We start from the raw sequence: 16712 nt of genomic DNA on the forward strand, positions 1-16712 counted from the left end.
CCACTGAGTATGCTGAGTATATTTAACATGCAGGTCCGTTCCGGTTTTAATCTGGCTTTAACAAAGTTGAAATGGGCTTTGCATCATGTGTGCATGCATGTCTATCTTTCTGTGTACAACTGAGATTTATATATCCTATTGTGAACATCTGCATTGTTTCATCTGCCCAGCACTGCCCTGCATCTGTTAACTTTTATGATTTGGCTGCTTTTCCCATCCATTCTTACCAAAAGCTTATTGTTTTACACATGGATTCAACATTGCAGTGTTCTTTGCATCATTGTTGTATCTGAATGTTAGTTGGTTATGTTTTTGTTTTGGGTGGGAGGGCAGAGGAAGGAGGAGGTCCAGTGGGTGGGTGAAAAGACTGGCAGGAAGGAATTGTCTATGAGTGGGAGTGGTAGAAGGACGAATGTTAGTTGATGGATCCACAGTGGTACATCAGCTCTAAGGCATGAACTGTAAATGGATGTTGGGGATATCTATGGGATGATGCTCCAATCAGGTGGAGCAATTATACCCATGTCATTGTGGTAAGTGTTGATGGTTACGAATACCAAGGAAGATACTTCATAAAAGACTTCATGACAGTAGACAAGGGAACGTTCATCCCTGTCACCAAATGATGAATAAGACTCCAACATTCTCCAGTTCAAGTATGCAAATTTTGCATAAGTGATATTAAAACATGAAGTCCACGTACTCTGATAGTACAGTAGGTCTCTGGGAAGTTAGTGCACAATCAACCAACATTAAGACAACATATTTAAAAACTGGGTTTAAGATAAATTTTGGTTGGGGGTTACACAAAAGCATCAATTTAAAAATTCTTTGAGGCTCAAAATGTTTAGAATACCCATGATGTCTTGCTACATATCCAGCATTCCATGGGACACATTAATCATCCAGTCCCTTTGAACTATTGTGCCAAAATTGAAGCGCAGATTGACTGTTTTAATCTGGGCTAGATAGAAAATATCTAGATAGAAAATGTTTGTTTGACAGCAACTCTTCAATGAAGACCACTTCTGACAAGAATTCTCAGGACTGTAGAGGGGTGTACTTGGGTTCCAGTGGTTTCTGTGAGTTCAGAGCTGATAGCAGTGCTGGACTTTTTCTGATTTAGAAGGATTGGCTTCTCTCAGTTTTCATGGTCGACCACAACATTTCTGGTCCTCAATTCTGCCCGTTTCTTTGTGCATCTTCAGAAAGGCTTGGACAGCAGGTCTTGAAGCTCCTGTCTGTTGTGATATTTCTACTTGGGAGAGTCCTTGCAGATGCAGGATAACCACCTTGTGTCTTATTGCTATGCTCAATCTTGCCATAGTGTAAACATTGATGATTTAAAACCATAAGACATAGGAGCAGAATTAGGCCATTCAGCCTTTGAGTCTGCTCTGCCATTCCATCATGGCTGATTGCAGATCCCACTCGACCCCATACACCTGCCTTCTCGTAATATCCTTTGATGTTCTGATCAATCAGGAAACTATCAATTTCCAGTCTAACTATGCCAATGAACTTGGCCTCAACCAGTGTCTGTGGCAGAGCTTTCCACAGATTTACTACTTTCTGGCTAAAAAAATTCCTTCTTACCTTTGTTCTGAAAGGTTGTCCCTCAATTTTGAGGCTGTGCCCTCTAGTTCTGGATACCCCCACGGAAGGAAACATCCTCTCCACATCCATCTTATCTAGTCCTTTTAACATTCGGTAGTTTTCAATGAGATCCACCCCCCTCCCCGCCCCCGCATTCTTCTAAATTCCAGTGAGTACAGGTCCAAAACTGCCAAACGCTCCACATATGCTAATCCTTTCAATCCCGGAATCATCCTCGTGAACCTCCTCTGGACTCTCTCCAATGACAGCACATCCTTTTCAAGATATGGGACCGAAAACTGTTGGCAATACTCCAAGTGTGGCCTGACTTTGAAGGTTAAACTGTGATATCTGCCACACCCTCACCTTTTAGTTTGGTTGTCCTTCGCCCTGCTTGATGCTTTCTACACATGTTTTTGTTTTAGTTAACCAGTTTAGTTCATTCAACTCATTAAGTCATTGATCATTAGCATCCTGTTTGTTATCTTTGTTTAATCATGTACTGAGCTATATACCTACAAAGTATTCAAGTTTTTATTAGAAAAGTAGTCAGTTACTTAATATGTTACTTTCTTTAATGAAATAAAAATATATCAGTAACATTTCTTATTTTGGAAAATGAATGTTTGGAAATCTAAAATTTGCTCTTTTCTACTGACAGACTAATGCAGAAGACAAAAATTAAACATCTAAAACAAAATGTATACGAAAAATCTAGGGTGACCAGTGCTGTATTTCTTTGTTCCTGTTCCTACAATCCCTTGATATTAAAATTCATATCCAGCACTTAAAGCCATTCATGACTTTTTTCTGGCCTTTCCATTTCTCCCAATTTTCTTGATCTCTTCCAACCCCCCAAAATCTACAACACATTCGGGAAAAATGAAAGATCTTGAGGTATGGACAATTGAAAGCATGCTAGCAATCGTGAAACAGATAAGATGGGGAGTGAACAGGTGATCCCATTTCTGGTCACCTGTTCACTCCCCATTTTATCGGTTTCACGATTGCTAGTATGCTTTCAGTTGTCCATATCTCAAGATCTGTCATTTTCCCGTAATGTATCTCTGAAGTGTTACTTATATGGAATGTAATTGGCAAGAGGAATGTATGTATCGGTGCCATACGGACATATGTGTTGGGCAAGACACTGTGCATCATAAGAACAGCGCACAACCAACCCAATGCCAATTCTGGAGATTCCTTCTCTGGCCTAGACTGGATGAGTGGGATCATAATAGCAAGGACATTAGGCCCATTGAGCTAGTTCTGGATTTAGTGCAATCGATCCAGTTGCATGCACTGGCTTTCTCTTCTTGGTCCTGTATTTTTGTACCTCTTTGGATTCTTTGCCAACCACTTTAAATCTGTGTGGTAATCAAGTGATCCAAGGTTGGAGACAGGATGGGGACAAAATCAACTGACCATAATTTTGCACAACCGTGAAGCCCATCCAGCACATGACTTCCTCTATCAACTTCTCACCACCTTTGTTTCAAATCAACAGAGGTTCTTCAACAGATACTTTCGTTGAAACTTGCTGGCAATATTTCAAGTTATTGAGACTATTAATTAGTATGACATACTATGACCAACCGAAGGACTAACGACTGTGCAGAGTCCAAAACATTGATACAGTGACAGGGTCAAGTACGGTGTCACATAACTCTGTCAATACGGACAACAGAAAGAGCCGGAAGTATAGCTGTTCAGTTTGGAGGAGGTGGATCAAGGTTTGTGAGGCAGTGAGATCAAGTCATGGACCAAACTTGAAGGGAAATTGGCTCAATAGGTAAAGGAAAAAAAGATGGGAAATGGTCAAAGGGCAGGGTTCATTAGCTGGGACAGAATAGTCCACATCTGAAGGATTGTGTGCAGTTCTGGTGTCCTATTACAGGAAGAATGTGGAAGTTTCAGAAAGATTGCAGAAGAGATTAACCAGGATGTTGCATGGATTAGAAAGTATTAATTATAAGGAGTGGTTGGACAAAAATTGTTTTCCCTGGAGTGCCAGAGGCTGAGAGAAGATGTTAAAGGAGTTTATAAAATTATAAGAGGAAGAGAGTAAGTAGTTTGAATTTCTCAGGGTAGAAGTGTCAAGTACTGGAGGGCACCACACATAAAATGCTGGAGGAACTCAGCGGGCCAGGCAGCACCCATGAAAAAGAGTAAACAGTCAATGTTTCGGACTGAAATATGGAAGTCCTGATGAAAGGGCTCGGCCCGAAATGTTGACTGTTTGCTCTTTTCCATAGATGCTGCCTGGCCTGCTGAGTTCCTCCAGTATTTTGCGTGTATTTATCTTGCTTTTCAGCATCTGCAGACTTTTTCGTGGAAGTACTAGAGGGCACAGCTTTAAGGTGAGAGGAAGGAAAATTAAAGGAGATGTCCAAAATGTGTTGCCGGGGTGCTGGTGGAAGCAAATATGATCAAAGCATTTAAGAAGCTTTTAAACAGGCACATGAATGTACAGGAGTATGAACTACATGCAAGCAAGGGATTAGTTTAATTTGTCTTCGTAGTCAGCAGAGACATTGTGGGCTGAATGACCCATTACTGTTCAGTGCTCCACATCCCAAAGAGCAGGAGGTGATTCTGTATTTCACTGCTAAGGGCAGTGTAATGGACAATTAATGGAAATGCTTTTTAAATGCCCTTGATTGGGGAGCCAGCAAGCAGCGAGTTCCAGATGAGCTCAATGCCTTCTAGTCGTATTCATAGTCATACTTTATTGATCCTGGGGGAAATTGGTTTTCGTTACAGTTGCACCATAAATAGTTAAATAGTAATATGTAAATTATGCCAGGAAATAAGTCCAGGACCAGCCTATTGGCTCAGCGTGTCTGACCCGCCAAGGAAGGAGTTGTAAAGTTTGATGGCCACAGGCAAGAATGACTTCCTATGATGCTCTGTGTTGCATCCCGGTGGAAGGAGTCTCTGGCTGAATGTACTCCTGTGCCCAACCAGTACATTATGTAGTGGATGGGAGACATTGTCCAAGATGGCGTGCAACTTAGACAGCATCCTCTTTTCAGACACCACCGTGAGAGAGTCCAGTTCCATCCCCACAACATCACTGGCCTTACAAATGAGTTTGTTGATTCTGTTGATGTCTGCTACCCTCAGCCTGCTGCCCCAGCACACAACAGCAAACATGATAGCACTGGCCACCACAGACTCGTAGAACATCCTCAGCATCGTCCGGCAGATGTTAAAGGACCTCAGTCTCCTCAGGAAATAGAGACGGCTTTGACCCTTCTTGTAGACAGCCTCAGTGTTCTTTGACCAGTCCAGTTTATTATAGTCAATTCGTATCCCCAGGTATTTGTGATCTTCCACCATGTCCACACTGACCCCCTGGATGGAAACAGGGGTCGCCGGTACCTTAGCTCTCCTCAGATCTACCACCAGCTCCTTAGTCTTTTTCACATTAAGCTGCAGATAATTCTGCTCACACCATGTGACAAAGTTTCCTACCGTAGCCCTGTACTCAGCCTCATCTTCCTTGCTGATGCATCCAACTATGGCAGAGTCATCCGAAAACTTCTGAAGATGACAAGACTCTGTGCAGTAGTTGAAGTCCGAGGTGTAAATGGTGAAGAGAAAGGGAGACAAGACAGTCCCCTGTGGAGCCCCAGTGCTGCTGATCACTCTGTCAGACACACAGTGTTGCAAGCACACGTACTGTGGTCTGCCAGTCAGGTAATCAAAGAATCCATGACACCAGGAAAGCATCCACCTGCATCGCTGTCAGCTTCTCCCCCAGCAGAGCAAGGCAGATGGTGAACACACTGGAGAAGTCAAAAAACATGACCCTCACAGTGCTCGCTGGCTTGTACGCTCGCTTTGACTGTCAGAACATGTCTGAAGCTGATGTGCGAACAGCCTTCAGGAGTGTGAATCCACAAAAAGCATCCATCGCAGATGAGGTAACTACTAAAGACCTATGCTGATCAACTGGTTTGAGTGTCCACTGAGATCTCTAGCCACTCGCTTCAGCAGTGCATGGTAACCACCTGCGTCAAGCAGGCTTCAGTTATACCGGGGCCCAAGAAGAAAGTGGTGACCTGCCTCGAGGACTATCACTCAGTCGCACTTACATCCTTGGTGATGAAGTGTTTTGACAGGCTAGTGATGAAACATATCAACTCCTGTGACTTTGTTCCAGTAGGCAAATTGGAATGGATCCAAGGTCCACAGTAAATGCCATCTCACTGGCTCTTCACTCAACCCTGGAACATCTGAACAACAAAGAGGCACACATCAGGCATTCAATACCATCTTCCCCTCAAAACTAATCATTAAGCTTCAAGACCTTGGCCTCAATACCTCCTTGTGCAACTGGATCCTTGAAATCCTCACTTGTAGACATCAGTCGGTTCTGATTGGCAACATCTCCTCCACAGTTTCCATCAGATAGGTGCACACAAGGTTGTGTGCTTAGCTCCCTGTTCTACTCACTTTACACTTATGACTCTGCAGCTAAGCACAGCTTCAATGTCATATTTAAGTTTGCTGATGACACCACTCTCGTAGCCTGAAATAAAGGTGGTGACAAGTTAGCATATAGGAGGGAGATTGAAAATCTGGCTGAGAGGTGACACAACAACAACCTCTTACTCAATATCAGCAAGACCAAAGAGCTGATTATTGAGGTAGAAACCAGAGGTACATGAAGTATCAGAGGAGGAGGGGGGGTCAGCAACTTTAATTGCTCGTGTTAGCATTAGAGAGACCCTGTCCTTAGACATTTGTGAAGATTCAGCACGACATCTAAAACTTTAACAAATTTCTGTAGACGTGTAGCGGAGGGTATATTGACTGGCTGCATCATAGCCTGGTATGGAAACACCAATGCCCTTGAACAGAAAATCCTACCAAAAATAGTGGATACAGTCCAGTATATCACGGATAAAGCCCTCCCATCATTGTGCACATCTACACGAAGCATTGTCGTAGAAAAGCAACATCCATCATCAGTGACCCCCACCAATCAGGCCATACTATCTTCTTGCTGCTGCTATCAAGGAGAAGGTACAGGAGCCTCAGGACTCTCACCACCAGGTTCAGGAACAGTTATTACCCCTCAACGTTCAGGCTCTTGACCCAAAGGGGATAACTTCACTTGCCCCATCATTGAAATGTTCCTAAAACCAATGGATGCACTTTCAAAGATTCTTCATCTCATGTTCTAGATATTTATTGCTTATTTATTATTATTTCTTGCTTTTTGTACTTGGACAGCTTGTTGTATTTTCCACACTAGTTGAACACCCAAGTTGATGCGGTCTTTCACTGACTCTATTACGGTTATTATTCTATTATGGATTTATTGAGTATGCCCGCTAGAAAATGAATCTCCGTGTTGCATATGGTGACATACATGTACTTTGATGATACATTTTCTTTTAGCTTTGAACTTGAATTTTGAGTGCTCAGATAAGGGATCCTTAAACTTTTGCAGCAAGTTTTGAAGCTCGAGCATTGAGTTCCTCTCCCACTCCACTGCCAGCCACCACAAACGCCACTGCATCTCCATCCAGCCAAACTTCTCCTCCAACCAATCAAACAAATACATGTATGCAATTCAATTCTCACTTTAAAATTTATTTATCTTAAATATTTTCAGTTATATTACCAATTCTTTTTGCTGAAATGAGTATTGGAGAATAATAAAACCTAACAGGTGACAGCAGCTGGCAGAATTACCTCAGTGTTCCAGGGTATCAAAAGGTACCAGGGTATTAATAGCATCAGTGGCCACACCCTTTCCATTAATCATAGTATTTACATATTTGATTAACTGGACTTCTTATCAAGATAGGCAAATTAACTAAATTCCCATAAATAAACTGACCCAGATCACACATTTAATTAAAGATTCTTATGAATGAATTCTGGTGCACTTAACTGAATCTAGCTAAGAACATTAAATCAGATAGAGGTCAGCATTTTGCATTGCTTGAAAATAATTATCTTTGACTTCGCCACCGATGTGGGGCTAGTGAAATCCCTTTCGCAGTGCCTTGTTTTTCACCATAGCAAACTTGCTCACAAATACACTTCCAAAGTGCTGATCGACCAGATATTGGTAAATTTTGGTCTTGACAGCTGGAGGATCAGCCACAACCACCTGGGCAGCCTGCTGCATGGCTGCACTGCTGGGAATGATGAAATGCGACGTCCTTGTGACATAGTCCACCAGTCGCTCATACTGCTGCTCAGAAAGCCTCTCTCGGATACCATCCCCCTATTCAAGAGAAAACAAAATTAATTGGCCAATAAAACATGATCAGTGGGTAGAATAACACAGCATAGAAATTTCTCCTTCAGCCCTCAGAATCTGCTCTGACCATCAAGCACCCACTTACACTAAGCTAGAAGCCTGAAGGCTCAAGAATAGATAACTCCCTTTGACCATTTGGTTCTTGAACCAACTTGCACAACCCTAATCCTTACCTCAGTACAGCAACACGATGACCACTTTTGCCCCATCATGGACTTCGTTCTAATTGTGTTCATTTTCATTTAGTTTTTTTACAATTATGTTGGCAAATTAAGCTTTTCTATCAATATTGTGGGAGGAAACCACAGCACCAGGAGAGAACCAATGTGGTCACAAGGAGAATGTGTGAAGATCACAGTTAGCACTGGAGGTCAGTATTGAACTATGAGGAAACAGCTCTGCTAGCTGTGTTACTGTGGCACCTCTCATACAGTACATTGGTCTATTGAAAATGCAAACTAAATCAATACTGCCCATACCACACCTTTAACCAGAGGCAAGAGCCAAAATGTCCTGCATTAAAGTACTAACTCAGCATGGTCAGTGGCCTCAGTTACCTTCCCCTGGCCTTACAATTCTGCAGTGGGTTTTTCAGATCCTACAGACTGAAATAAGTGAATTCAGGGGTGAATAAATACAGTAGAATATCCATTCTCTTGATGAGGATTTGGCTTCATTTTTGTAACACTGATTTGATGTTTTACCATTATTCACGCTCAGCAATATTTAGGATGCCTGCCTGAGAAACAACAATATTCCAAAGGTGAGCATGCTAAATCCTGAGGGTGGCAGGGTTTAGGATGTGAATACAGTCTAACAGTCAGAAAACAATGATACCGATCTGCACTGTCCACTCAGAGCAAACTGCTCAGCAAGTGGCCTTTGGACTAATCAAACAGCTTCTGACAGCTCTTCAGTTGTCTGCGTATCTCCAATCATCAGAGGCATATACAGCAGAAACTTATTAAAAAGCATACTTAAAGTAATAAAATATTCAATTATAAATACATAAAGCTACTGTAATTTAATTAGCAACATCAAAAACTGAGTAGACAGAGACTGTTTTCCCTGGAGTGAAGGAGGCTGAGGGGTGACCTTATCTAGATTTATAAAATCATGAGGGTCATAGATGAGATCATTGGTCACAGACCTTTTCCCCAGGGTAAGGAAGCCTAAGAATGGAGGGCGTAGGTTTAAGGAGAATGGGGAAAGATTTAAAGGAGACTTGAGAGGCAACAAATTTTTCCTCACAGACAGTGATATGTATGTGAAACAAGCTGCAAAAGGAGGGGTACAGGCAACTATAATTACAAAGGTTAAAACTCAATCAGATAGCAACATGCACAGGAAAGATTTTGAGAGGAATATGGGCCAAATCCAAGCAAATGTTAGTAGCTATAGTAGACATGAACAAAATGGGTCAAAGGATATTTTTCATTCTGTATAATGCTCTGCCTCTCGAGCAAACTAAATGAACAAAACCAATGAATTTCCCTGTGCTGACCTGTTGAAAGGGTATAACTGGTGGCCAAAGAGAAAAATGATTAGGCCTAAAATGATCCCATCCCTCATTAGTTACAAAATTATAAATACTAAAGTACTAATACTAGAAATGGAATTTCAATGTTGCCTTCTCCTGAAGCTCTTCATTTAACCTGTTCACTACAACATTTTACTCTTTGATCCTTGTGTGTATATCTAATTTCTCTTTCAAAGCATGGAAGCAACCAATGCTTGTGGTAACAGATTCAGCAATGCCCTTGGATGGAAAATCTTACAAAAGGTAGTGGATTTGGCCCAGTACACAATGGGTAAAGCCCTCCCAACCACTAAGCACACCTGCATGAAACACTGTTGTGGGAAAGCAGCATCCATCATCAGAATCCTCACCACCCAAGCCATTCTCTCCCTTTGCTACTGCCATCAGGTAAAAGCACAAGTGTCACAGGACTTGCATCACCAGGTTCTAGAACTGTTACTACCCCTCAAACATCAGGCTCTTGGAATAAAAGGGGATAACTAGACTCACTTGCCCCATCAGTGAAATATATCCACAGCAATGATCCCACTTTAAGGACTCTTTATGTTATTATCTCACATTCTTGTTATTTATTGCTATTTATTTATATTTGCACATTTTGTTGTCTTCTGCACCCTGGTTGATCTTTCATTGATCCTGTTATAGTTGCTACTCAATAGATTTGCCCACAACAAAATGAATCTCAGAATTGTATATGGCGAAATACAGTGCCCATAAAAAGTATTCACCCCCTCCCCCTTAGAATTTTTCTTGTTTTATTGTTTTACAACATTGAATCACAGTGGATTTAATTAGGCCTTTTTGACAAAGATCAACAGAAAAGGACTCTTCCATGTCAAAGTGAAAACAGATCTCTCTAAAGTGATCTAAATTAATTACAAATATAAAACACAACATAATTGATTGCATAAGTTTTCACCCCCTTCAATTGAGCATTTGGTAGATGTATCATTGGCCGAATTGGTCTTGAGTTTGTGTGGATAAGTCTCTATCAGCTTTGTACATCTGAACACTGCAATTTTTCTCCATTCTTCTTTATAAAGCTACTCAAGCTCTGTCAGATTGCATGGGGATCCTGAGTGAAGAGCCATTTTCAGGCCCAGCCACAAAATCTCAGTTGGACTGAGGTCCGCTTTAATATGACACACCAAATCATCTCAGGTACAACCAACTGGTTTTAGAAGTCACATAATCAGTTAAATGGAGATCTGTTTTGGAGATCTGTGTGCAGTCAAGGTGTTTCAATTGATTGTAGTAAAAATACACCTTTATCTGGAATGTCCAACTGTTGGTGAGTCAGTATCCTGGCAAAACCTACACCATGAAGACCACAGAACACTCCAAGTAACTCTGCAGAAAGGTTATTGAAAAGCACAATCCAGGAGATGGATACTTACAGACAGAAACAGGTGAATTGATTATGGGGAACAAGGACATGGCAGACCAATTGAATAACTACTTTGGTTCTGTCTTCACTAAGGAGGACATAAATAATCTTCCAGAAATAGTAGGGGACAGAGGGTCCAGTGAGATGGAGGAACTGAGGGAAATACATGTTAGTAGGGAAGTGGTGTTAGGTAAATTGAAGGGATTAAAGGCAGATAAATCCCCAGGGCCAGATGGTCTGTATCCCAGAGTGCTTAAGGAAGTAGCCCAAGAAACAGTGGATGCATTAGTGATAATTTTTCAAAACTCGTTAGATTCTGGACTAGTTCCTGAGGATTGGAGGGTGGCTAATGTAACCCCACTTTTTAAAAAAGGAGGGAGGGAGAGAGAAACCGGGGAATTATAGCCTGACATCGGTGGTGGGGAAAATGCTAGAGTCAGTTATCAAATGTGTGATAACAGCACATTTGGAAAGCGGTGAAATCATCGGACAAAGTCAGCATGGATTTGTGAAAGGAAAGTCATGTCTGACGAATCTCATAGAATTTTTTGAGGATGTAACTAGTAGAGTGGATAGGGGAGAACCAGTGGATGTGGTATATTTGGATTTTCAAAAAGCTTTTTGACAAGGTCCCACACAGGAGATTAGTGTGCAAACTTAAAGCACATGGTATTGGGGGTATGGTATTGATGTAGATAGAGAATTGGTTGGCAGGCAGGAAGCAAAGAGTGGGAATAAATGGGATCTTTTCAGAATGGCAGGCAGTGACTAGTGGGATACCGCAAGGCTCAGTGCTGGGACCCCAGTTATTTACAATATATATTAATGACTTAGATGAGGGAATTAAATGCAGCATCTCCAAGTTTGCGGATGACACGAAGCTGGGCGGCAGTGTTAGCTGTGAGGAGGATGCTAAGAGGATGCAGGGTGACTTGGATAGGTTAGGTGAGTGGGCAAATTCATGGCAGATGCAATTTAATGTGGATAAATGTGAGGTTATCCACTTTGGTGGCAAGAACAGGAAAACAGATTATTATCTGAATGGTGGCCGATTAGGAAAAGGGGAGGTGCAACGAGACCCGGGTGTGATTATACACCAGTCATTGAAAGTGGGCATGCAGATTCAGCAGGCGGTGAAAAAGGCGAATGGTATGCTGGCATTCATAGCAAGAGGATTCGAGTACAGGAGCAGGGAGGTACTACTGCAGTTGTACAAGGCCTTGGTGAGACCACACCTGGAGTATTGTGTGCAGTTTTGGTCCCCTAATCTGAGGAAAGACATCCTTGCCATAGAGGGAGTACAAAGAAGGTTCACCAGATTGATTCCTGGGATGGCAGGACTTTCATATGATGAAAGACTGGATCGACTAGGCTTGTACTCTCTGGAATTTAGAAGATTGAGGGGGGATCTTATTGAAACGTATAAAATCCTAAAGGGATTGGACAGGCTAGATGCAGGAAGATTGTTCCCGATGTTGGGGAAGTCCAGAACGAGAGGTCACAGTTTGAGGATAAAGGGGAAGCCTTTTAGGACTGAGATTAGGAAAAACTTCTTCACACAGAGAGTGGTGAATCTGTGGAATTCTCTGCCACAGGAAACAGTTGAGGCCAGTTCACTGGCTATATTTAAGAGGGAGTTAGATATGGCCCTTGTGGCTAAAGGGATCAGGGGGTATGGAGAGAGGGCAGGTACAGGCTTCTGAGTTGGATGATCAGCCATGATCATACTGAATGGCGGTGCAGGCTCGAAGGGCCGAATGGCCTACTCCTGCACCTATTTTCTATGTTTCTATGGATACAAGAAAATTTCCAAGACACTGAATATCTCTTGGGGTACAGTTAAGTCAATCATCAAGAAATGGAAAGAATATGGCATAGCTGTAAATCTGCCTAGATCAGGCTATCCTCAAAAACTGAGTGACGTTGCAACAAGGGGGCTAGTGAGGGAGGCCACCAATAGAATTATGACAACTCTGGAGGGGTTACAAGCTTCAGTGGCTGAGATGGGAGAGTCTGTATACAACAACTGTTACTTGGGCACTTCACCAGTTGCAGCTTTATGGAAGAGTGGCAAAAAGAAAGCCACTGTTGAAAAAAAAACTCAGATGAAATCTCAGCTAGGGTTTGCCAGAAGACATGTGGAGGATTCTAAAGTCAGGAGGAAGAAGGCTGTATGATCTGATGAAACCAATATGGAGCTTTTTGGCCATCAGACTAAACACGTTGTTTGGTGCAAGCCAAGCACTGTGCATCACCAAATATACATCATCCCTACCATGAAGCATGATGGTGGCTGCATCATGCTGTGGGGATGCTTCGCTGCAGCAGGCCCTGGAAGGCTTGTGAAGGTGGAGGGTAAAATGAATGCAGAAAAGTACAGGGAAATTCTGGAGGAAAACTTGATGCAGTCTGCAAGAGAGCTTTGACTTGGGAGATTTGTTTTCCAGTAAGACAATGACCCTAAGCATAAAGCCAAAGCTACACAGGAACGGCTTAAAAACAACAAAGTTAAGGTCCTAGAGTGGCCAAGTCAGATTCCAGACCTCAATCAAACTGAGAATTTGTGGTTGGACTTGAAAAGGCCTGTTCACTCACAATCCTCATGCAATATGCTAGAGCTTGAGCAGTTTTGTAAAGAAGAATGGGGAAAAATTGCAGTGTCAGATGTGCAAAGCTGATAAGAAACTTATCCACACAGAATCAAGACTGTAACTTCGGCCAATCATACATCTTCTAAATACTGACTTGAAAAGGTGAATACTTATGCAATCAATAATTGTGCTTTATATTTGTAATTAATTTGTATCACTTTGACACACAAGTCTTTTTCGTTGATCAATATCAAAAAAGCCAAATTAAATCCACTGTGATTTAATGTAAAACAATAAAACACAAAAACTTCCAAGGGGGGTGAATACTTTTTATAGGCATTGTATATATAATTTGATAATAAAATTTACTTTGAACTTTCAGGGTTAAGGATTTTCTGATTTCTGTACTGGAATTGGTAGTGATTACCCTTGAATCCTTGGCTCCTCAGCAAGGATTAGTCTCCCAATTTGATACCATCTTTTCTCCACTGCACAGAAACTTAAGTTGACTTCATGAGCAATGTTCAATCATGTGGGATAATTAATGGAACCAGCAAATTAAAAGCAATGTTAGCAGCACAACTATTCAATGTTGGGTAAGATACATGAATGATCATAATTTTAACCTAGTTTAATTTCAATAAGGGACTCAGTAGATTTACTGTATTACTTACAAAAGGGAATGATGGCACAGAGGTTAAATTATTGGACTAGTAAATCATAGGCCTGAACTAATGATCCAGGGGTATAAGTTGAAATCCCAGCATGGCTATTGGGACATTTACAGGAAAATCTTTTCAGTTGGAACATAGAACATAGAATAGTACAGCACAGTACAGGACCTTCGGCCCACAATGTGCTGACCCTCAAACCCTGCCTCCCATATAAGCCCCCACCTTAAATTCCTCCATATAACTGTCTACGTAGTCTCTTAAACTTCACTAGTGTATCTGCCTCCACCACTGACTCAGGCAGTGCATTCCACGCACCAACCACTCTAAGTAAAAAACCTTCCTCTAATATCCCCCTTGAACTTCCCACCCCTTACCTTAAAGCCATGTCCTCTTGTATTGAGCAGTGGTGCCCTGGGGAAGAGGCGCTGGCTATCCACTCTATCTATTCCTCTTATTATCTTGTACACCTCTATCATGTCTCCTCTCATCCTCCTCCTCTCCAAAAAGTAAAGCCCTAGCTCCCTTAATCTCTGATCATATTGTATGTGATACCTGAATTACGTCAATGGGATTGATTCTTAGCTGCATTCTTAAGTGGTTGAACAAACCCTCCTGCTGTATCAAATCTCCATGTAAACTCACATTATGAATGATTGTCACCACCTCAATAAAAAGGTTCTGATGAAGAGTCTTTGACCTGAAATGCTAATTCTACTTCTCTCTCCACAGATGCTGCCTAGTCTGCTGAGAATTTCCAGCAACTTTTTTTTTATATTTCGTATTTTCCAGCATCTATTTTACCATCTCATCAAAGTTATTTGGTGGGGAAAAATTCCTGTCAACTCAAGACGCCTATTCTTCAGACACCTAGGAATATTTTCCTGATGTCTGACACCAGGCTTACGGGTTTTAACTAAGAGAGTAACTCATATTAGTATAAGAAGCTGAGACAAAAGATTCGCAATTTAAAATCATACAAGATAGTAATATTCCTTCAAGGATAAATAATGAGCAGTGATCAAACCCAAGGCTGCCCTCTTCCCAGGAAAGTTCCAATTCAGATTCACTATACCTCACTGTCATAAGATACCCTTTGTTGTTTGAGCATGATGTAGAGTAAGTTCTCTGTCTTTGGATGTAGGCTGCATTCGATCTCGGTGACTGGAAATGCCTGCTGCTGTGTATCCTCGCTAACGCTGACCACGAACAGCACCTCAGAGGTGAGCAGAAGGCATCCTTGGTATTCCTGTCCGGAGTTGCTCACTATTACAACTTCCAGGGCCATAAAGACTTCAGGTCTGCCCAAAGACTGGAGCATTTTCCTGTCAGAACATAAAATGTTGAACAGATACCATTAATATTTTTTATTTAAAATTCCAGAACCAAAACATTTTGTGTAAGAAACAAATCTTTCCAAGATAAATGACCTGTTAGCTTGATACAAAGCCAGACTAATGTAATGAATAATGCTATCATAAAAATGACTGACTGCCAGAATACTCTTACCAGACATATTTGACGTGGCTGTTTGGGGCCTGGTCAGTCTGCTGCTCAGTGGGGTGAAACCTCTGCTTGGGAAGTTGACAAAGTCCAGCTCCATGTAAAATACCTAGAGCAATAAAGACGAGATTCTTACTTGTATTTAACTCGGCAGCAATGCGGTGCTGAAATGATGTAATGTGTTTGGAACAGACTGATAGGGATATTCATCTCTTTAACCACAATTACGTAAAAGGCAGAACTATATAATAGTGTCAAAAATTAAAACATATAAAGCCAATCTCATAAATGCTAAGGGAAAGCATTGTCGGACTGCCAGGATGGGTGAGGTGTTGGGAGAGTTTCCCAACTAACAGAGCAAATACGGTCATTTAAAACTAATGGTTGATTTCTATATACTATGACAACTACATTAGCTCAACATTCAAGTATGATAATTTTGCTTGTATTGTAGTTCTCAGTTGTATGGTTATGAGAAACAATCTAATTTCCCAAATATATCCATTTCTTATTATGGTCACGGGGTTATCTTTAAACCAAATCAACAGAATTGCACGATTTAAAACAAATTTTAAAAAAACATGTTTTGTATTCAAAACACATATGAGGTTGAACATATGAAGCTTTCTACCCCTCTTCCCCCAACCCAATTGTTGCAGAAGCTCAGGACTTTAGTTTACATTGAGTTCTGATGTACAGTACAAATCTGCATTGGTGTCTTCTGACTGTTAAACTGTAATTACTTCATAAACCTCACCCACCCTCTACACTTTCAAAGTTCTCCTGTGGAATATTATTATGTCTCTGATAGGCATCTTATGTTTGGTGAGCATATATGCTGAGCGTCAGATTATTCACCCTTGCAGAAACTCATTGGTCTTTGGTACCTTGCCCATCTGTAACTTAAATCGTAATTTAACCCTCACTTCAGAGTCTAAAGGATCTGAAAGATCTAACAGAAACTAGACGAACAGATCTATACTCCCTCACCTCCATTCAGGGCCACAGACAGTCCTTCCAGGTGAGGCAATACTAAATATGCAAGTCTCTTGGAGTCATGTACTGCATCTAGTGCCCTTCGATGTGGCTTCCTCTATATTGCTGAGAACCAACATAAATTAGGGGGCCGCTTTGTCGA

At 41.5% G+C, this 16712-nt stretch overlaps 1 protein-coding gene across 4 annotated transcripts in view; it reads right to left on the reverse strand.

Annotated features, from left to right (window-relative positions):
- Positions 1–6680: 6680 nt before the first annotated feature.
- The window catches only part of LOC134352539 (intermembrane lipid transfer protein VPS13B-like), a 1085891-nt gene continuing 1075859 nt past the window's right edge, over positions 6681–16712 (reverse strand). For 2 of the 4 annotated variants that reach the window (XM_063059809.1, XM_063059800.1), the window contains exons 60-62: positions 15581–15683; positions 15147–15396; positions 6681–7846 (exon numbers count right to left, since the gene is read on the reverse strand). In XM_063059809.1, coding sequence (XP_062915879.1) covers positions 7598–7846; positions 15147–15396; positions 15581–15683 — 602 coding nt within the window. In that variant the 3' untranslated portion in view covers positions 6681–7597. The remainder of the gene's footprint in view (positions 7847–15146; positions 15397–15580; positions 15684–16712) is intronic. The other 2 variants (XM_063059806.1, XM_063059814.1) reach the window with 1 other exon arrangement.

Source organism: Mobula hypostoma, chromosome 1 (genome assembly GCF_963921235.1).
Source record: "Mobula hypostoma chromosome 1, sMobHyp1.1, whole genome shotgun sequence".
Taxonomy (NCBI): Eukaryota; Metazoa; Chordata; class Chondrichthyes; order Myliobatiformes; family Myliobatidae; genus Mobula; species Mobula hypostoma.